Genomic DNA, 22,445 nt, shown 5'->3' on the forward strand with positions numbered 1-22,445 from the left:
TTTCTGGAATACACCCCTGGATGATTGACACTTTGTGATAATAATGTTTGTTCCAAAAGACTTGTTTAAATTCAAGAAACTAGTTAGATAATTAAAAGATATTAGATATTAAAAATATAAATTGTGACAAGACCAGCTGTCAGTCTGTGTGTTAGTGTTGTGGGGATTTTTCAACGATTTCAGTTCAGTTTACATAGTTACGTCCAGTAGGTGGCGGCAAGGGACTGTTATGAGTGAGTCTGTCAGTCAGCAGACTAGTCAACCATTTCAGTCCAAAAGTCTGCTTTAGGGTACGATCAGACAGAACGCGCTTTTCATGTTCGAAAACACTGAAACCAATTCAAAAGAGGCGCGTCTCACAGCAAAAGACGCGTTCTGTCTGATCAGACCCTTATTCAGGAACTAACTATGGCTATCAATATGTCAATCGTAGCTATTTCAAGAGTGAATCCCGCATTTATATGCCGTTGTAATTCCCGAACCTTTGCAGCGTGTATGTGGCGGTTGGTCTTAGCAGCATGAAAAACAAGTTTTATACAATTCTGAATGGATTATATATAGCACAGAAACCGCACAACAAGCACTCCCTTTATAATTACTAAAAAGCTGTCACTCATCTTCATCGAGATCTCTAGCACCCCAAAACCAGGCCTAATAATAGTTTATGCAAGGAATACAAAAGCCCCGACATGGAGTTGATAAATATAGTGGAAACATATATAGAGAGAGAAAATTACCCCTAAAAAAAGTAGAAGCTTCCTCTTCCCGACTGCGAGTGGAGGTTTATTATTCTCCATTTTTTAGCTGAAGTTAGCTTCACCGGAGCGACGCCAATCAAGCAGTCATGTCAACGATGTCCTGCGCTTAGCGGTCTTTAGACATGGCGTTTAAAATTTAAAGAGACATGACAACTAGCCCATAAACATCCGTAATCGAATCCAACAGGAAAGCAAATATAATCCACAAACGTGCACGTAATCATCCTTGGCAAACTCCTCCTGGGTTATAATAAATCCATAGTAGTCTGAAGATCCACGTAGATTCCGTCTCATCGAAGTGGTAGCGGCGTCTACTAGTGCTCACAGTCCATTAGAAGAAGTTTTTGACTTAATGTTAAGTCTTCCTTTAAGACGTAATGTTGGTGGTTAACGTGAGCAAGTTTTAACGCGTGTGGTAAAAGAAAGGGTCCATAAACTTGAGAATAAAAGCAGAGAATTCCTTTATTTAAGTTACCCGTTTACACGATCAAAAACTGTAAGCTTCCTCCACCAACCTCACACCTGAGGCCAATGATTGTTTGGCCTTCATATACAGGTCACCCCACGCCACCTAGTGGTAAGTAGAAAAATGGCTCCTACAAACTTAATATAAATTATTGTAAATATTTAATTCACGAAATTTACCATATCCATTTCATGAATTTAATCACAATTGTCATTATAATTTTTACTCGAATAAAAATATCTGAGGGACCCCCTAAGTCTATTTTTTACTTCTTATGGGGGGTCCCTAATGCCTTATGGGGGGTCCCGGATCCCCCCAGCCCCCCCTCAATTCGAGCACTGACAATAACGCATTAATGAATTAATGCAGACAATTATTTTATCATGCATTAACGCATTTTTTAAAGTATTATTTTATTTCGAAAGTCTGTTGCTCACTGGCTCTGAAACGTACAGACAAACCATGGGTCACAGAAGGGGTGAGATGTTGATCGGTACTGGCTGGGGAATGGCGTCACCATGCGTCTCAACCAATGAGCATTTGGGGTTGGCCCAAGACTACTGAAGCGCGCACATGAACCAGGAACACCAGAACTGAATGGAAAGGTCCCAAACTCTTACATGGACATTTCATTTTAAATCTCTTCCTATTCCTAATGGCGGAGTTGATAGAACAAACCACTCCATTTCGTCTCCCTTCCTTCAGCCATGCACTTATCTATCAGTGACCTCGCCCCACAAGAGGCGTTTTTTTTTAAGCATTAAATAAGAGGTTTATTTAATGCTATTAATGATACTGCGGTAGGAAATCAATAGCCTGCAGAATACAAAAAATTCCCCGGCTAAGGTACAAAACAGGAACGATAACGAATTGTGTTGCGTGTATTGTATGCAGTGTGAGGCTAATGCAGAAAACCTGTTTAAACATTCGCGCCTAGAGAGTCAGAGCACAAACTACAAAACAGAGTTATCTTTCATGTCTTCTCACTCTGAAACGGACAAATAAACACAAAATTATGTCAAAATTCCCATATTAGCAAGGGTCCATCCATGTAAAAGTAGTCAGCTTTATGAACGTGAACAGCTGGGAAACAAAACGGACCCGTCACAGTATATCTGTATAGAGCACTCTTAAAGGGGCAGCAGTATAATAAAGATCTCTGTTTATAATGTTCATCTTACAACAAAGGACGGGCCCAAAACACTTACTCATATTAAAGGAATTGTGTTCTCCCTATATGAATTGTTAAGTTAAAGAAAAAGTAGCAAACAATAATTTAGTTGTTTAAAGATGTGCTTTAAATACAGTACACTTTACACTTTGTGTTGAAAGAGAGTTTATGTATAAGCAATAAAAGCAATAATCATTATAACTTTGTTTTCTGTATCAAACTAGACAGAATGTTAATGCCCTGACAGTGGCAGATAGCTTTGGTTTTAGATTTAATTTGATTACACTAATGTTTAAATTGAGATTTACAAGATATATTATTTTAAATTAAAATTGTTAATACTACTATGTAAAGGAAATACTGTTTTCAAACCAAATCTTTTTGCACTTTTGTTCAGTAGTACTTTTAAAATAAACATGCACAATACACTACTTTTGAATTCATTATAGAATTTTACGCTTAATGTGATTTATCGCGATTAATCACAGAAAAGTCATGCGATTAAAAATTGTAATCGATGCCCAGCACTAATATTGATATATCCTTTGTTTAAATTGTTTTTTTGTATAAGATAATCACAAGAACAGGCAGGTGATACATTTAATCTTTCACAATTTGATTTTGTTGTTTTGCGACTGTGAGTACCTGTCATTTGTAACCCAGTCTTTGTTGTGAACATTTACATTTGCTATTAGCAAACTGTTATTAATGTGGCTATAATATATGCAAGTATTTATAAATCTAAATTATGTAGACAAAACATTGTTTAAATTAAAAGTTTATTGTTAGATTGCTGTCTGAATACTTCTCAGTTTTGCACATTACTAATGGTAAAAAGGTAGTTTCTGAAACGAATGATAGTCTACATGAGGCGTAAAACAAAGAGAGAAAGAAATGTTTCTTCAATGTTTATGAAACCCGTGGTTCCGGTAGGCTATCTACCGATCTCATCACGTCCTGTTTAATGCCATGGCATATATTTCACAACATGCTTTCATTTGGTAAACTGGGTCCATAGTTTCATTTTTTAATGTTTTGATATGTTTTGACAGACCACGCATTCACATCAATACAATTCATGAACGGGGATTGTCTCTGAACGCGCACTTGCTGCGGCTGCCTTTAAAAAAAGCCTGACATTATGAAAAAGCCTACTGCAGAGACATTTCTTGATTTATGACAACATATCCCCATTGTATGTGAATGTACCAATATGTATACGTGAATGTTTATAATTTAATCCTGGGTTAACATCGGAGAAACGCAGCCGTGTTTGCAGTGGTATTATTGGGGATAGATGCTGATAATCCAACGATATTATACAGCACATTTGGTTTTGAAGATCTGTGAATAGACTGCCACTCAGCGGTAAACGAGTCAACACACATTAAAGAAGTACCGCCGCGGAGACGACGACGACGGCAGAAGGATCATTCTGGTTGAGTACCTACTGTAGATACACCAGGTAAAGATGAAACAGACACTTGTAAACAAATGTAATCTAAATGTAATCAAAAAATAGTCAGATTACATTACAAGAAATCTGTAATCTAAGGGATTACTTTACTGACTACAAATTTTGCCATGTAGTTTGTAATCAGTAATTGATTACAATTCCCAAGTAATCTACCCAGCCGGACGCGGCACGGCGCGATATGGTAGAGTTCCAAGGCAAAATAAGAACACAATGGTTCCGCTCACATTTGCCCAAAAACATTTTGATGATCCCCAAAACCTCTGGGAAAATATTCTGTCGACTGATTGTCGTAACTTTTGGAAGGTGTGTGTTATTGTGCATAATTCTGATCATTTTGTTGATGTTGTATTTGCACTTTGCACTTTTGGGCTCTGTTGTACATCCCATTTATAAGAAGTATTCATAGGAATGATATTACCATAGATGTGTTAATAATCAGACCAATGATTGAGTGTTACAACTGAATATATGAAGATGATTTAATGATTTAATTACATAATCAGTATACTTAAGCATTGATTGAGTGTTGTTTGAACTATAAGTATATTTTTAATCATTTTAACCAAGTATAGAACAGATTTCAGCATTATAAAATTCAGTGATGTCTTTGAGATCTGTTTAAGGTCTGACCTAGATAAAGTTCAGAAGGTTGAACATGTTGTTCACTTTGTGGCCTGAAAACTGGTACCAACAGGAAAACTTATTTTTAAAAACCAAGTGAAGGCCGACATTCCACCATTAGATACAAACCTTGTTGCCTAGAAAATAATAGTGGCAGACAAGAATGATTGGATAATAAAAAATAAAAGATAAAGGGAATTTACCTGATTGGTTTAGGAAAGCACCTCCTTTCCTAAGTTTCACTATAACTGTAGGCTGGAAAACACTTGGTTTTCAGATGACTTGGGACATCTCACTTTGTTTGGCCTGATCAAATAAAGTTAACTCCTTGACACCTGAACCTTCTTTGTCTGAGAGATTTTTTGAACTTCAAGATCGTTACATCTGGCAAAAAAATGTAACAGCATTTCATAAAAAGAACATCAAACCAACAGTCTGGGGCTGGTTTGCAGCTTAAGGACCTGGACAACCTGCCATAATTGTGGAACCATGAATTCTGTGCACTACCAGAAAATCCTTAAGGTTAATTTCCAGCTGTCAGTTTGTGACTTCAAGCGCACTTGAGTTATGTAGCAGGAAAATGATCTGAAACATGGCACCAAGTCCACCTCTGAATAGCTAAAAAAAAAAACTAAATAAAGGTTTTGGAGTGGCCTCGTGAAAGTCCGGACATAAATTAAATTAGGATGCTGTGGCATGACCCGAAACAGGTTCTTCATGATTGAAAACCTTTCAATGTGGCTTTTTTTGCAGAATTAAAACAATTCTGCAAAAAATAATAAACCAAAATTCTTCCACAGCAATGTACAAAAATTACTTGTCCGAAGATAAAAAAAAGACATTTCATTTGAAAACCTTTCAACGTGGCTGAATTAAAGCCTCATGGGCAATATACAACTCATTGCCGGTTGTTGATTGCAGTTGTTGCTGCCAAGGGTGGCACAACCAGTTAAAAGGTTTGGGGGCAATTACTTTTTCACATAGGGCCAGGTAGGTTTGGATAGCTTTTTTCTTATAATAAATGAAATCATGCTTTAAAAACTGCATTTTTTATTTACTCATGTTATCTTTGTCTAATATTAAAATTTGTTAGATGATCTGAAACATTTTAGTTTGATGAATATGCAAAAAAAGAAAAAATCCAGAAGGGGCAATTAATCTCAGCACTGTATTCAAGGGACCAATTGGTTTTTTTTGTATGTGTTTGTTACTTTTTAGGACATTAAGGACAAAAAAATGAAAATACAGAATTTAGAAAAATTAAAACAAATTTAACTAAAAATTATAGCGCCCTAATTTATCCATCTGTATGTAACATTAAAGGGGACATTTCAACTTTTTCTGTGTTTAGGTGCTATAATTGGTTTCCCGGTTCATCCACCAACCCAGAAAACGTGAAAAAGTACAACACAGTAACTTTGGTTTGTTACACCTTTCTCTGAAAGCATGTGAAAAAGATTACGCTCCCTTGATGACGTAGGTGAGGGATCTCATTGTAATAGCACCGCCCCTTAATCTGCTCGCTTCCACCCACAGCGCGCCATTTTGTTTTTCTCAGGTGACAGTAGTGTATCGGTTCTAACGCCATGGCAAAATTGCGTGCCAAACATGCTAACTGTTCTGTCCTTGGGTGCACAGACCAACACAGAACACTGTTCCCAGCCTCACAGGAGACAATAGAGCAATGTTTTTTTTTTTCAATGGAAATCCCCCACACTGAACGAGGCAAAGCTGCAAATAAAGACATTGTAAGTACCGGTATTTTTTAAGTAAAACCTCAGGGACCTGTGGAAACTTAAAAGTAGATAAAATGTCACTGTGACACGTTTGTCCATTTACTCATAGAAAGCAATGTGTATGGCTTGTAAACATGCGACGGGATTGACCTGTGTAACGTTACTTTCACTTAGAGAATACGCGATACGTTTGTCTTGAGTACCTTCACTTATAGAAAGCAGTGTGTATGGTTTGTAAACACGCAACGGGTTTGTCATGGTAACATGAGTTCCCGCCACCCTCCCGTTTTGTTATTTCACACCGTAAAACCTCGTGACTAGAGCATGGTATAATAAAAGATCTGTGGGGAATTTTGAGCTGAAACTTCACAGACACATTCTGTGGACCACTAAGATTTATATTACATTTGTGTAAAAGTAGAAAAAAATCTCCCCTTTAAATTATACAGACACTTCAAATGAAATGTCATTTTTTATCGTTGGACAAGTGAACAACAAATTTACTTAACCAAAGGACAATCAAAGACAATGCTTAATGTCAAGCCCTGATTTGACATCTTTACCACAACATCTGTACATGATTCTTATAATTTCAGTCACCGCAACACCGTCCAAAGACTCGCAGTCCCCCCTAACCCCACATTTTCAAAAACTCATCGGATCTACACGAACCACAAAAGTGACCCATTCTAGATCCAAAACGGCAAATTTTGCCGAAAGTTTGTATCCCTTATTTGAACAATTACACTGCATTTAAACAAAATATAAAAAATTATCTTATAAGGATGATAAGAATACAGACAAAATAACATGAATAGTCATTGCCTTACTGTCAAGATTCAGTCTGCGTTCCCCTGTCTTTTGGATTTTTAGTTTGTTTTCTTTGTTATTTTTAGGTTGTACTTTGTCTTCTGTTTAATAAATCTAATACTGAATGTGGATCCGCTTCCTGCCTGGATTACTCTCACGTTACACTTACTGCTGCGATATATGGATACTAATTCTGTGCTGATACTGCAAAAGAACAAACATGTATAGAATGAATTGTTGTTACCATATTTGGGCCCGGTTTCACAGACATGGCTTAACTTAAGCCAGGACTAAGCCTTAGTTGAATTAAGATATTTATGTCGCTTTTATAAAAATGCCTGAGAAGAATACATTACTGGTGTGCATCTTGAGACAAAACAATGGCACTGATATATTTTAAGATATTTCTGGGCAAGTTATATTGAGTTAAAACAGGTCACACATTCATTTTAGTCTGGGACTAGCCTTAAACCTTGTCTATGAAACCGGGTCTTGGTAACTTAACCAATCACAACGGCATTTCCATGCCTCTCCGTGAGCTTGTGTAAGCAAATGGAAATCTCCCAGTCAATCAATGGAGATCAGTCTACGTCACAAATAGTGACATCACGGTATCCGACCAATCAGGAGTTGCCGGGGCATTTCAAACTTCAGCGTAATCCCAGAATTTGTGAAACACGGATCTGCACTCCTACCTACTCCCACAAATACGTAAATAGCATTGAAACGAACATGATAAATTAATGAAACTCACACATTACATGGCTGAATAGTTGTGTTTAATGTTGAGATAGATGTTGTTTGCGTAGGATTTCTAGAAATTAGTGAACATTGTTGCTGAAAAATGGTGTGATCATATTTGATCGGGTAAGTGAGTGTCCATTTTTAGACATACGCCTGATGCGTCTAGTAAGCCATACTTTTACTTACAATGCATTATAACTTAGGGCAATAGTATTTATTAGTGCATTGAATGTTGCCACAGGTTTGTATAACATTATACAGTGATCCAGTGGGAAATCCATGGTGCTATTTTTCACTTCTTATTATATATTTACAATGTATATGTCAGTTTTCTTCGTTTTCAGTAGATCTGCACTTCACACCGTTACGGTTTTGAGTGTGTTTTTGTTGACATTTTGAAATTCTAAGTATTTCAATGAGTGCCCTATAAAGGGTTAAATCTGTTGTTAAATCACACCTTTTTCTCGTGATAGTATTTTTTAGTTTCATTTATTCTTGTAACTATATTCTGATCAATTTGACTATTTTCTCAAAATATTAATATGAGATTATGTAATGATATGTTTTATAATAATATGTTAGGACTTTATTCATAATAATATAATAATAATATACTGTATAATATAATAATATAAATAATTCATAATGCAATTTAACATGCCACTAAAAGGTGTGTTTTATAAATGTAATACAGAAGGGAAATATAAAATTTTTAGTCATCATACCTTATGGAAAGTTGCACAGTTTTTGAAAATCAGCCTGACATCTGCAACAAAGTTATCTGTGCTCTTATAATGCATCTTCTCCAGTTGGCTTCTGATGACAGACAGGTCCATTGGCATCGTTATGATCTCGCTGTACTCCGGCATTGACTACAATTTAAAGAGTAAGACAGGGTAAGGCAATTGCCAGTTAAGTCATTTTAAGAAAAACATCCCATAAAGCCGTATTTAATGCCAAACTGATAACTAATGCAACATTTCAAACATTCTTAAGTTTATATTTGGATTTAGAAGGTTGGTCAACACAAACAAACTTATAACATATAAAATATCACTTACAGAATAGAAAGCTTTTTGTGGAAAGTGACAGGTTCATGTTTAAAGAAAATAGAAATAACAGAAACATTTTATAATGTATATTTAGAGATTTTCTCCTGTGCGTTGATAATCTAATGTCTTTGAATTATTTTCAGATGATGGGTTTTTAAAATCTGCAATTAATTCGCAAATGATTTAGTTGTAATTAGTAAGCTCTTTTTCTTGTGTTTCTCAATGGGAAGCAATATATTCTATCGATCTGCTGTGTGTGATGGATCGTCTTACTGATGGAGTAACTGGTTCCTGGAAGTCCATGCTGAGCTCATTGCAGTAAAGACGCAGCAGCAATCGGTCACATTTCTACATCAACACAGAAATGTATGAAAACACATCAACACTATTAAAGGGGAACTCCGCTAAAAATGAAAATTCTGCCACGACTTTGTTGTGTCAGTTGCGTTGCTGTCTATGGGCAGGAGTCAGAAAGCTCCCGAACCTAATCAAAATTATCTTAATTTGCGTTGTTAAGATGAACAGAAGTCCAGGGCTTGTCGAACAACTTGAGGGTAATTCATGGCAGAATTTTCATGTTTCGGCGGAGTTTCCCTTTAACAAAGCTTTTCAAAACATTAGATGTAAAGCAATCATACTCGTCTATCCACAGGTGTAAATGCCTCTGAATCTGGATCCTGCTTTACATTGTCAGATTCTCCACAAGCAGCAATGCTGTACTCCATTTCAGGTGAGTTTAGGTCACGGCAGAATGTGCAAAACCATTCACCACTGCAGGTAGCACAAACACAACAGCACTGATATTGTGGGCGGTATGACCAAATATATATCATGGTTAGAATAAACTTATAGCGCTACAGTGATTTTTTAAATTATATTAAACTATTAGTTGCCTTATATTTTAACAACCAGTAATGCCTATTTTTAAATAATCCAGTAAATTAAAACCTTTAACAATGAAATATTTAAATGTAAAAATATTTTTTCAAAGCAGAAGATGATTATTGATAACAAAGCAACTGATTCATAACATAAAGCTGAAACCTGTAACCTTTGCCCCTATATCAACATATCTGTTATAAAGTTATTTTTATACTAAGTACTACTTTTATCAGTTCTCTGTCCCCAAATGTGATTGTGGTTGTTGATTTCAATATACATGTTGACAATGAAAGTAGTATTCTTGCAAAGAATTTTTTATCCTGTCTTGATAGTTTTGGCATACAACAATTTATAAATTTTTCTACTCATTCCAAAGGCCATACACTTTGTCATGAACGGCGAGGGAACAAGGATAGAGGACCCAAACGCAGACAGCGGGTAAGGGGTTAACAAGGACTTTAATAATAAAATAAAACAAAGCCAAAACAAAAACCCACGAGGGAGTAAAACAAGAACAAGGATATAACAGGACACAGGAACAAGGACTAACTACACCTAACAAGACTAAAGATAACATTTACCATTCAATACAAATAACTAGACTAGACTAACAGAGACAGGAACTCGCCCACATGAAACGAATGACAGATAACACATGAACCAGCACAGGACAGAGAACAAAGGGGCATTAAATAAGGGACCAAATCAAGAGGGGACAGGTGCGGGGCATGAACTAATAACGAACACTAATGAGGAAACAAGAGGGCAGGAACAATGACGAGACCCCCATGGCTCTGCCACAAGATCAAGAAAAGCAAGACAAGATGGGGCAGAACCATGACAGAAGCCCCTCCTTAAGGAGCGGCAACCTGACGCTCCTCAAGGCACAAACAAGACAAGACAGACTGTGACATGACCAAAAAACAAGGTGACATGATATTTACAATAACCATAAAAGGGGGGGGGAGCACAAGAGTCCACAGGAGGAAGGTAAAACTGGGGAACACAAAAGTCCACACAAGTCCAAAGACACGGACTGGATGCCGGCGCTGCGGCCGGACCTGGACTGGGTGCCGGCGCTGCTAGACCGGACTGGAACTGGATGCCGGCAGACACGGACTGGATTGCCGGCTGACACACGGACTGGATTGCCGGCTGACACACGGACTGGATTGCCGGCTGACACACGGACTGGATTGCCGGCTGACACACGGGCTGGGAGGCCGGCTATCACCGGCTGGGCAGGCCTGGATGTCGACGAGACGTGGCGGGAAGTCGGTGGCTGGGCAACGCTCTCTGGCGGCTGGGAAGCGTTCTCCGACAGCTGGGCAGCGCTCTCTAGCAGCTGGGCAGCAAACAAGGACACCGGCTGGATCAGCACAAAGACAGGGTGACGACTCGACAGGCCTGGGTACCAGCTGGGATGCCGGCAGGGATCTGTGGCGGGAACAGGACACCGGCGGTCTCGACCCTGGAGGGGAACCCGACGACCTCAACCCTGGAAAGGAGCCCGGCGGTCTCGACCCCGGACGGGGTTCCAGCGGTCTCGACCCTGAAAGGGAGTCCGGCGGTCCCGACTCTGGAAGAGAGCCCGGCGGCCTCAACCCTGGAAGGGAGTCCGGCGGCTTTGACCCTGGAGGGGAGCCAGGCGGCATCGACCCCTCCCGCTGCGATCCCTCTGTCTGCTGGGTTGGCTGGTTCATTCTGTCATGAACGGGTGGTGAGACAAGGAGAGAGGACCCAAGTGCAGACAGCGGGTAAGGGGTTAACAAGACATTTTAATAATAAAACAAAACATAATAAAACAAGGGAAAGATCACAACATGACATGACAAGACAGGACTAAGACTAACTACACTGAAACTAGACTGGAGATAACATAAACAAGGACTACAATTAACTAAACTAGACTTGACAGGGAACAAGAACTCACCAGACGAATGACAGATATCACAATGAACCAGCCCAGGACAGAAAACACAAGGGCATTATAAAGGGGATAAATCAAGAGGTAACAGGTGCGGGGCATGAACTAATAATGAGCACTAACGAGGGAACAAGAGGGCAGGAACAACGACGAGACCTGGAGAGAGTATGGCAAGCTAAAAGGGCCAAAACGCCTCTCTCCACATGAAACAAGAGGTTCTGCCGTGGCTCTGCCACAAGATCAAGAAAAGCAAGACAAGATGGGGCAGAACCATGACACACTTGATCTTGTCTGTTGCTCTGGCATTACTCCTTATAGCTGTACGGCTTCTGATTTAACCTTCTCTGACCATCTGTTGATATCTTTTAAAGCATGTCTATCACTATTTTAGTGCAATCAAAGTCGTACTATCTCATTCCATAATATCAAGAACATTGACTTATTGGCCATTCACTGAAGGATTAGCTATCCTCTCCAGTAAAGATAATCAAATGACTTTAGATGAACTGGTATGCCATTATAATGACGTGCTTCAATCAGTTCTTGATACCTATGCACCATTAAAATCCAGGACTGTCTCATTTGTTAATTCTGCCCCTTGGTACACCCCTGATTTGAGCAGGCTAAAAGTTCAAGGTCGCCGTCTGGAGTGCCTACATGTTAGAACTAGACGTGTTGTCCACAAACAGATGTACTCTGAGCATATGCAAAACTATAAAACTGCCATCTCTACAGCTAAATCTGACTATTACTTACATTCCCATCGTTAGACGTAATTAAATCTAAGAACACTTTTCTCTGTTATGAAAGATATTTCAAAGCCTCCTGATTCTATACCATCATGTTTGCACTCAGTTGATTTATGTGATGCTTTTCTGACCTTTTTTAGCACAAAAATAGAAAGTATTCATCAGTCTTTGTTAGTTACAGATTTAGCCTGTTCTTCATTGTGTTTTTGTTTTACACAGTCACTCAACTCCACTCTTTCTACTTTTAAACTTCCAACAGTAGATAGAATAACTACAATTATACAGAAATCTAAATCAACTACCTGTCAATTAGACCCTCTTCCAACTCAATTAGTTAAAACCTGTCTACCTGTTCTTTTACATCTTATTACTAAGATCATTCATTCTTCTCTCATCTCTGGCACTGTTCCTCGTTTATTTAAAACTGCAATTTTATCTCCAGTACTCAAGAAGCCAGGTGCAGACCCAAACAATCTTGATAATTTTCGTCCAATTTCTAATGACATTTCTATCAAAAATTTTGGAAAAGATTGTTGCGACACAGGTAAATTATCATCTCTTAGTGAACAACCTTTACGAACAATTTTAATCAGGTTTTCGTCCCTACCAAAGTACGGAGACTGCCCTTATTAAGATTACAAACGACTTACTAGTAGCGACTGACTCAGGACTTCTAACTATATTAATTCTTCTTGATCTAACCTCAGCGTTTGATACCATCTCTCATAAATCCTTTTAGACAGATTGCAGTTGATGGGAATTGTTGGTACTCCTCTGATTTGGTTCACATCTTACATTTCAGGTCGTACTCAATTTGTTCAAATGGGCCAGTTCAAATCTAAATCATCAAGTATCACTGCAGGTGTCCCACAGGGATCAGTGCTGGGTCCTTTATTATTTATTATTTATTTATTGCCACTTGGAACCATTTTTAGGAAATATGGTATCCATTTTCATTGTTACGCAGATGACACCCAGCTTTCTTTAACTTCAAAACCCACCTCTGAACTTTTTCTATCCTGTCTTTCTCACTCTTTGTCTGAAGTTAAAACCTGGTTTGCAAGTAATTTTCTTAAGCTTAATAGCAGTAAAACGGAGATACTTCTTGTAGGTTCAAATAGTAGGTCCAAGACCAGTGCTTTTTCTATGTCCATTGATGGTTCTATGATTACTCCTTCAACGCAGGTTAAAAACTTGGGGGTTATCCTTGACAGTAATCTTTTGAAGCGCACATCAACAAGATTACTAGGTCTGCTACCTTGGTCCATGCTCTTGTTACCTCACGTATTGACTACTGCAATGCCCTTTTCTATGGAGAAAATATAACTATACAGTTAGTACAGAACTCGGCTGCACGAGTAATCACTAGAACCCCCAAAATGGATCACAGATCTCCTGTACTCCAACAACTTCTCTGGCTTCACAGCGTATTGAATTTAAAATCCTGCTCCTTGTCTACAAAGCTCTTCATAACCTGGCCCCATCCTATTTATTAGATCTACTTTAAGCCTATACCCCCTCTCAAACTCTTAGATCATCATCTACACCTCCCTAGTTCTTCCTCGGATGCCCCTGGCTTCTATGGGATCTCGGGCTTTCAGCTATGCTGCTCCTTATCTGTGGAACATGCTTCCACAGGACATCCATAATTGTGACTCTCACTACTTTTAAATCTCGTCTTAAAACATAATTTTTTTAGGCAGGCATATATATGACATTTTATGTGTTTTTTTAAGTGGTATGTAAATTGTTTTATGTTTTTATTGCTTGTATTGCTTGTGCGCCATTAAATAAAATGTATTATTATTATTTATTATTATTACTGATAGGAAAAATGGATATATAGTTGGAGACAAAAATATGAGCCCCTTTGTAAATAGACATTGTTGTTGGCGGAGCCGTAGCTCTGGTCAAACGCTTCAGGAGGACGCGCAGATGGGGGAAGCGAGCCGGCGCGCTTGTGAAGCTCAGACAGCGCGGATTTCGAATGCCGTTGCCTAGCATCCATCTGGCGAATCTCCGCTCTCTACCCAACAAAACGGACGAACTCCTTCTGCTTTCCCGGTTTAACAAGGACTTTTCTAACTCTGCTGCTCTGTGTTTCACGGAAACCTGGCTGAACGGCGCCATTGAAGACAGCGCGTTACAACTTCCTAACTTCCAGCTGATCAGAGCAGATCGCGACGCAAAATCAACGGGGAAATCGCGCGGCGGCGGGACGTGCTTTTACATCAAAGAGAGGTGGTGTACAAATGTAACCGTGTTAAAGAAGATGTGCTGTTCAGATCTAGAAACACTCTTCATTAACTGCAAGCCGTTCTACTCGCCGCGGGAGTTCTGTTCGTTCATTCTCGTGAGTGTTTACATTCCTCCGCAAGCGCACGTGAGCTCAGCTTTACAGAAACTCGCTGATCAGATCACAGACACAGAACAACAACACCCGGACTCGGTTTTAATTATTCTCGGGGACTTTAATAAAGCAAATCTCTCCAGCGAACTGCCAAAATACAGACAGCACATCACATGTCCCACCAGAGACAGTAATATATTGGATCACTGTTACACAGCAATAAAGGATGCATATCACTCTGTTCCACGAGCAGCTTTAGGACTCTCTGATCACTGTTTGGTTCATCTTATCCCGTCCTACAGGCAGAAACTTAAATCTGCAAAACCTGTATTAAGAACTGTTAAAAGATGGACTATTGAAACAGAGCAGGATTTACAAGCCTGTTTCTCTTTCACTGATTGGACTGTTTTTGAAGCTGTTGCCACCGATCTGGACGAGCTGACAGAAACTGTAACTTCATATATCAGTTTCTGTGAGGATATGTGCATCCCTACCAAGTCTTATCTAACTTACAACAATGATAAACCGTGGTTCACGGCAAAACTCAGACAGCTCCGTCAGGCCAAAGAAGATGCTTACAGGAAAGGGGACAAAGTCTTGTATAAACAGGCCAAATTCACACTGGAAAAGGAGATCAGAGGAGAAAAGAGGAATTATTCTGACAACTTAAGGAACAAATTCTCTTCCAGTGATCCTGCTTCAGTGTGGAAAGGTCTGAAAGATATCACCAGTTACAAGACACCATCCCCCAGCACTTTGGAGAACCAACAACCAGCTGACGACTTGAACAAGTTTTATTGCCGGTTTGAAAAAACACCCCACACCCGCCCTGAACACCTCTCCACACAACCATTCACACCTTCAGCAACCCCCCTCTCTCCCACACCTACAATTCAGATCACTGAAGAAGATGTGCGCCAGGTCTTCAGAAAGAACAAAAGAAGGAAAGCACCAGGCCCAGAAGTTGTGTCACCAGCCTGCCTAAAAATATGTGCTGACCAGCTGGCCCCCATCTTCACACAGATCTTCAACAGATCACTGGAGCTGTGCTTGAAACGCTCCACCATCATCCCAGTCCCAAAGAAACCCAAAATTATTGAACTTAATGACTACAGACCTGTGGCTCTAACGTCTGTGGCCATGAAATCATTTGAAAGACTGGTTTTGGCCTATCTGAAGGACATCACTGGTCCCTTACTGGACCTATATATTGTCTATATTGTATATTGTGTTTTTGCTGTTTTGTACATTGCCTATTTCTATATTATTGTATATTATTATTATTTTTTTATCATCTGTGTTCTGTCCTGTTGCTGTCTTTCTGTTGCACTGTGGAGCTTCTGTCACTATAACAAATTCCTCGTATGTGGAAACATACTTGGCCAGTAAAGCTCATTCTATTCTATTCTATTCTACTCTAAATATGAGCAAAAAATGCTGTGAAAATAAATCTGCATTGTTTCAACTTTTGAGCTTTCATTATTATTATTTTTTCAAAAATCCAATGTTTCTGTTACAAGGACTCCCACAGGCAAACATAAGGTCCAAGTGCTTACAGCTTGCTGCAAGGTCCCCGGATGAACCAACGGAAAGAGACGTGCAACTGGGTGACAGGATAACAAGGTGTTTATTTACAAAGTGGAAACCAAAAATTGGAGAAATGATCCTCAGGAAAAGCAGAATATTCATTCAAGTCCATGGTTTCAAAAATATAACAAAAATAGTCCATATCGGTAAGAATGTCCCATCAAAAATTCATCCAATTCACAAAGGTTCGGCTACACCATAATTGGTCCAAACTGGTAAATTCATAATCAGGTTATTTCACTCACTCAACGAGCTCTTACTACCAACCCTCCTTTGTCCTACTGAAGGCAGTCTTAAATAACTCAAGCCCTTATGGGGATCATACCAACCCAGGAAACAAAAAGGGGTTTTAAACAATCTTAACAAACCATATAAATGTATTATACCGGCACCAATAAACAAATACATTTCCACATAGCAAATGCAAAGAAATAAAACACTATTAATACAATTACTTCAAACAAATAAACATTTACCATTTTACAAACAAATATTCAGACCACTGATTTCCCCCATTCAATTGAACAGTTGGGCTGCCCTTCTAGCAGGCGGGAAAAAGACAGACAAAATGGCAACTTATACACATGTTTGGCTTTGACTGTATCGCATGGAAAAATGACCCAAGACGTAAGTACCACTGTTTAGATATGAATATGAAATGTAACCTGAATAAATATTAATCCAAACTTGTGTCTGTTGTTTCTCTTATACTATGCCATTTAAAGTTTTTCAAACCCAAATGTTCCAAAATAATAGTCTCTAATCACAGGTTCTTTTTGACATTTTCGTTAAAATAAAACAATTGAAAGTGGGGGGAATCTTCATTATGAAATATATATTTTTTTCTAATACACTTCGGCCACAATTATTATGGGAGGCAAATCCTGCCAAATTTAAATAAATTAATTAAACGATGAAAATGAAAACCAGATTAACAATTTCATTAAACACAACTGCGCGCACAATATGTGCCAAAATGAAAAATAAAATGAAATTATTTTCATTTTTACACTGACAATGCGTTGTCCCTGTCAAATTGAAAAAGAAAATGCAATTGGTGATTTGACATTTCATTTTCACTAAAATCTCGAGACAAGACTGCCAATATGAAAATGAAAAGGCAAATGTGAAAAAGAAGTTGTAAAAACATTTTTACAAAGGTTTTATTAATGTTCACACAATAATACTGACACAATTCAAATTAAAATGTAAAGTTTGATTTTCATTTTATTTTCTCTTCTCTTCTCTTTTAAGTCGTTTTCTTTTTCTTGTTCAAAGTCATGCAAATGACATGTTAATCAGTGGGTGTGGATGAGCGTCTGCATTACTGGGAAAGCCCACAAAAACGTCATATCCGTTTATCCGAACGAACGTGTGTAGACCTTGTCAGGCGCTTGGCCATAGCTCTTTGTAATGATCACGATGACTGTGCCTGGTGCAATACCGAAAAGTTGTATGTAATGATCACGATTGACTGTGCCTGGTGCAATACCGAAAAGTTGTAGTGTGGTGTTCTGCATCTCTGATAAGTTAACAGACGTCTGAACAGACGAACAAACTAAAGCATTGGAGAGCCCTGTATCTCTAGCGTGCCCTGAAACATGCCGGAGCGCGATTGTCCCCACTCCGCAGCTGACCTGCGCTTACACTGTACATTACCATTCGCACCCGAGCACGCTATCATCATTACACTGTGACTGCTTTTAAGAAAACATAAACAAAGCGATCTTTCTCAGCACAATAGAATCCATCGTAATGATCGGTTTGAGGTTGATAAGGTGTGTTTAACTTCACGCGCGTGGTGCGCAGACAATTCGCTTACGGTATCATCATACGAGAGCGGCTCATATGTGTTATGAATGCATGTTTTAAATGATGCACCTGTTTAAATTCCTCCTTGAAGTTCAGCTGTCATAGCAAAAAACATCTAATACGCACAGCACTATTAGTTCATTCGAATGTTTTTTTTGCCCCATGGCGCAGTGACATATTAGATGTTTTTTGGTATGACAGCTGAACTTCAGGGAGGTAATTTTAACAGGTGCATAATTTAAAACATGCATTCATATAGTGCAGCGCTTCGTATAACGATTGGCTCATAATCATAATGAATGAACTGATTTAAACACATATGAGCCGCTCTCATATGACGATACCGTAAGCCAGTGTTTCCCAACCTTTTTTCTGCCGCGGCACAGTTTTAATTTGCAAAAAATTTCACGGCACAGCAGCATCACATTAACCACTAAAATATAACAAAATGGCACAAAACTGCATTGCTTTAAATTGCTTAAGACAGCATATTATAATAAACGTAGTACTCACATATGATGTCAATGTGAAACTTGAGCTTGTTTTGATGAACACAAAGATGATATCCTCGCTGGAATTGATGACAACGACACACGGAGCTCTTGGTCAACTGCTCTCAATCTTTCTCTATTTTTGTTCTTTATATAAGTCAAACTGGAAAAGCTGAGCTCACATAAGTAGGTTGTGGAAAAAGATAACAACACTGAGATTGCACTGTCTGCAATGACTGGGTACTCTTTGGCAGCAGTCAACCAGAAACTGTCCAAAGGTAGGTCACTGAATGTAATTTTCAAACCACGGTCCTGTCTCATTTCAGTGAGCTGCTCTTGTTGCTGCAGCGACAGTCCATTTGCGTTATCCATTGCAGATGAGCTAAATTGGTCTCGAACCCAGTCAAAGGCTTCAGGTGATGTTAAGGGGAAATAAAAAGAGAATTTTTCTTCGAGAGTTGATAGATGCTTACAAATTACCTCACACAATGCAGCAAAGTTGTCTGAATGTCCAGTTTGGGCAAGGGGAAACATCTCAAGAGAGCCTTTTTCCACATGTTGTCGCCAGAGGGCAAGCTTTAATCTGAATCCATGCAGTTTGTCTGTGCTAGTTAGTACATTTTCATTTCTCCCTTGCATTCGCATGTTCAGTTCATTCAGGTGTGCAAAAATGTCCGCCATGTATGCCAACCGTGCACACCATTCCTCATCTGCCAACAGCAATGCGTACTCTGATTTTTCCGCTGTTAAGAAGGTTTTCAGTTTTTCCCTCAGTTCGTACACACGCGACAAAAGTTTACCACGGGACAGCCATCGGACCTCCGTATGAAGCAATAAAGTCTTATGGTCTGCCCCCATCTCCTCACATAAGATAGCAAATAGTCGGCTTTTCAAAGGCCTTGTTTTTATAAAGTTGACAATACGCACTGCACCATCCAACACATTCGACAGCTCCTTTGGTAACGTCTTGGCAACAAGTGCCTCGAGATGCAAAAAACAGTGCGTGACCGTGACGTTCGGATTTTTTTCTTTGACTCTACTGACGAATCCCTTCGTATTCCCAGTCATGGATGCTGCTCCGTCGGTACACACACTCACGCAGTTTTCCCATTTTAGTCCTCCTTGTTCAATGTAATCGGATGTCACCCGAAATATTTCCTCTCCTGTTGTTTTTGATGGCAACTCTTTGCAAAAATAAAAATTCTCTCTGATGATTTCACCATCCACAAAGCGCACGTTTGCTGATAGCTGAGCATTCCCACTTATGTCTGTTGATTCATCACTTTGGAGTGCAAATTTGACGCTAGTTTTTTTTTTCCAGTACAACACTCTCAATGTCAGCGGACATATCGTCAATGTGTCTGCCGATTGAATTGTTTGAAACGGGCACTTTTGCAATTTCTTTGGCAGCATTTGGACCCAACATTGTTTTCACAATTGGTTTGCATGCAGGCATAATTAATGACTCCACCACCGTATGTGGCTTTTTCGATTTTGCCACTAAACCAGCAACCAGGTAGCTAGCTTCGAGAGCTTTTTCAGACACTGTGGTAGGCCTACTCTTTCTCATCAAAGAAGCCTGTTTCTCCGTTTGATCTCTCAAACGCACAAAATAGTTTGTCTTTTTTAATAAGTGATGGATGTTTTGTTTGTAAATGACGTTTAAGCTTGCTAGGAACCATTGCATGGTTAGATAGTTTTTCTCCACAGACTAAGCATAAGGGTAGTGCTGCCGAGCGATCCCCGGTGAAAGTGAATCCATATGACAGATAACTGTCGCTGTATTGTCTTGAGCTCACCGTTTTTGCTTTCTTTCCTGTGTCTCCACTGCTAGAAGGCCCAGGTTCCGATTCAGGGTCGTTAGATTTTCTTTTCAAGAATTTATCCATGTTTTCCCGTTGGTTTTAGTAGCGTGGTCGTAATTATGTGTGGAATTCGCACATGGGAAAATCGCAGGCTACGAGGTCACGTATGCGTACAGTCTCCTGGATGAGATCACGTATACGTGGTCAAATACGCGATGAGGTCACAGTTGGTTTACTTTTAATTGTAAAACATTGCTGTACATCTATATTTTATTTATTATTATTAAAAATTGGCCATTTTCCACGGCACACCGGACAACTTGTCACGGCACACTAGCGCGGCACAGCGGTTGGGAAACACTGCCGTAAGCGAATTGTCTGCGCACCACGCGCGTGAAGTTAAACACACCTTATCAACCTCAAACCGAACATTACGATGGATTCTATTGTGCTGAGAAAAATCGCTTTGTTTATGTTTTCTTAAAAGCAGTCACAATGTAATGATGATAGCATGCTCTGGTGCGGATGGTAATGTACAGTGTAAGCGCAGGTCAGCGGCGGAGTGGGGACAATCGCGCTCCGGCATGTTTCAGAGCACGCTAGAGATACAGGGCTCTCCAATGCTTTAGTTTGTTCGTCTGTTCAGACGTCTGTTAACTTATCAGAGATGCAGAACACCACACTACAACTTTTTTTCGGTATTGCACCAGGCACAGTCATCGTGATCATTACAAAGAGCTACGGCCAAGCGCCTGACAAGGTCTACACACGTACGTTCGGATAAACGGATATGACGTTTTTGTGGGCATTCCCAGTAATGCAGACGCTCATCCACACCCACTGATTAACATGTAATTTGCATGACTTTTGAACAAGAAAATTAAAACGAAATAAAAGAGAAGAGAAAATAAAATAAAATGAAGATCAAACTTTACATTTTAATTTGAATTGTGTCAGTATTATTGCGTGAACATTAATAAAACCTTTGTAAAAAATGTTTTTGAAATTTCTTTTTCACATTTGCCTTTTCATTTTCATATTGGCAGTCTTGTCTCGAGATTTTAGTGAAAATGAAATGTCAAATCACCAATTGCATTTTCTTATTCAATTTGACAGGGACAACACATTGTCAGTGTAAAAATGAAAATAAAATAATTTCATTTTATTTTTTATTTTGGCACATATTGTGCGCACAGTTATGTATAATGAAATTGTTAAACTGGTTTCATTTTCATTTTCATCGTTTAATTAATTTATTTAAATTTGGCAGGATTTGCTTTCCATAAATTATTAGCCCCTCTTCATTTAAATATTTTTTGGTACCTCCATTTGCAAGAAAAACAGAAGAGTCATATCTTATAATGTCTGATGAGGTTGAAGAATACATGACAAGTGATCTTAGACTATTCCTCCATAATTTCTCCAAATCCTTCAAATGTTGGTGCTCCCTCTTCTTCAGTTCATCCCACTCATTTTCTATAAGGTTCAGGCCAGGGAACTGAGATGGCTATGGCAGGACCTTGATTGTGTGGTCAGCAAGTCATTTTTATGTGTGTTTTGAACCAATGTGCTGATGGAAGATCTAATCACAACCTAATATAAGCAGAGCAAGTCAAGTTTAGATTTTTTTACCTGTTGGTATTTGATATAATCCATGATGCCATGTATCTGAACAAGATGTTCAGAACCTCTGGTATAAAATTAGGTCCACAACAATAAAGCTCCAGCGGTGAATTTCACTGTGGAAATAGGGCACTTTTTTATCCCTGTGTGCACCAAACCCATTTTGTGTTCTGCCAAAAACACTCTTTTAATTTCATATGGCCATAGAACCCAGTACTGGTTGAAGTTTCAATATGGCAAATTAATATGGTGGACTTTGTTTTAGAATTAGAGCAAAAGATTTTTTTTTTACTTGAACGGTGTCCCAAACAACTTGTGGTGATGGAGGTGCAGATTTCCTTTATTATTTTAAAATGCTTTCTGACCCCCAATACAACTGATTAT

General features: G+C 38.9%; 1 protein-coding gene across 3 annotated transcripts in view; it reads right to left on the minus strand.

The window, feature by feature from the left end:
* The window catches only part of trim24 (tripartite motif containing 24), a 49,629-nt gene that overhangs the window by 5,726 nt on the left and 21,458 nt on the right, over nucleotides 1-22,445 (minus strand). Inside the window, exons 15-17 of one of the 3 annotated variants that reach the window (XM_057328886.1) lie at nucleotides 9,474-9,606; nucleotides 9,109-9,183; nucleotides 8,509-8,655 (exon numbers count right to left, since the gene is read on the minus strand). In XM_057328886.1, the coding sequence (XP_057184869.1) occupies nucleotides 8,509-8,655; nucleotides 9,109-9,183; nucleotides 9,474-9,606 (355 nt within the window). The other 2 variants (XM_057328889.1, XM_057328887.1) reach the window with 2 other exon arrangements.

Source organism: Triplophysa rosa, unplaced genomic scaffold (genome assembly GCF_024868665.1).
Source record: "Triplophysa rosa unplaced genomic scaffold, Trosa_1v2 scaffold8_ERROPOS6151657, whole genome shotgun sequence".
NCBI lineage: Eukaryota > Metazoa > Chordata > Actinopteri > Cypriniformes > Nemacheilidae > Triplophysa > Triplophysa rosa.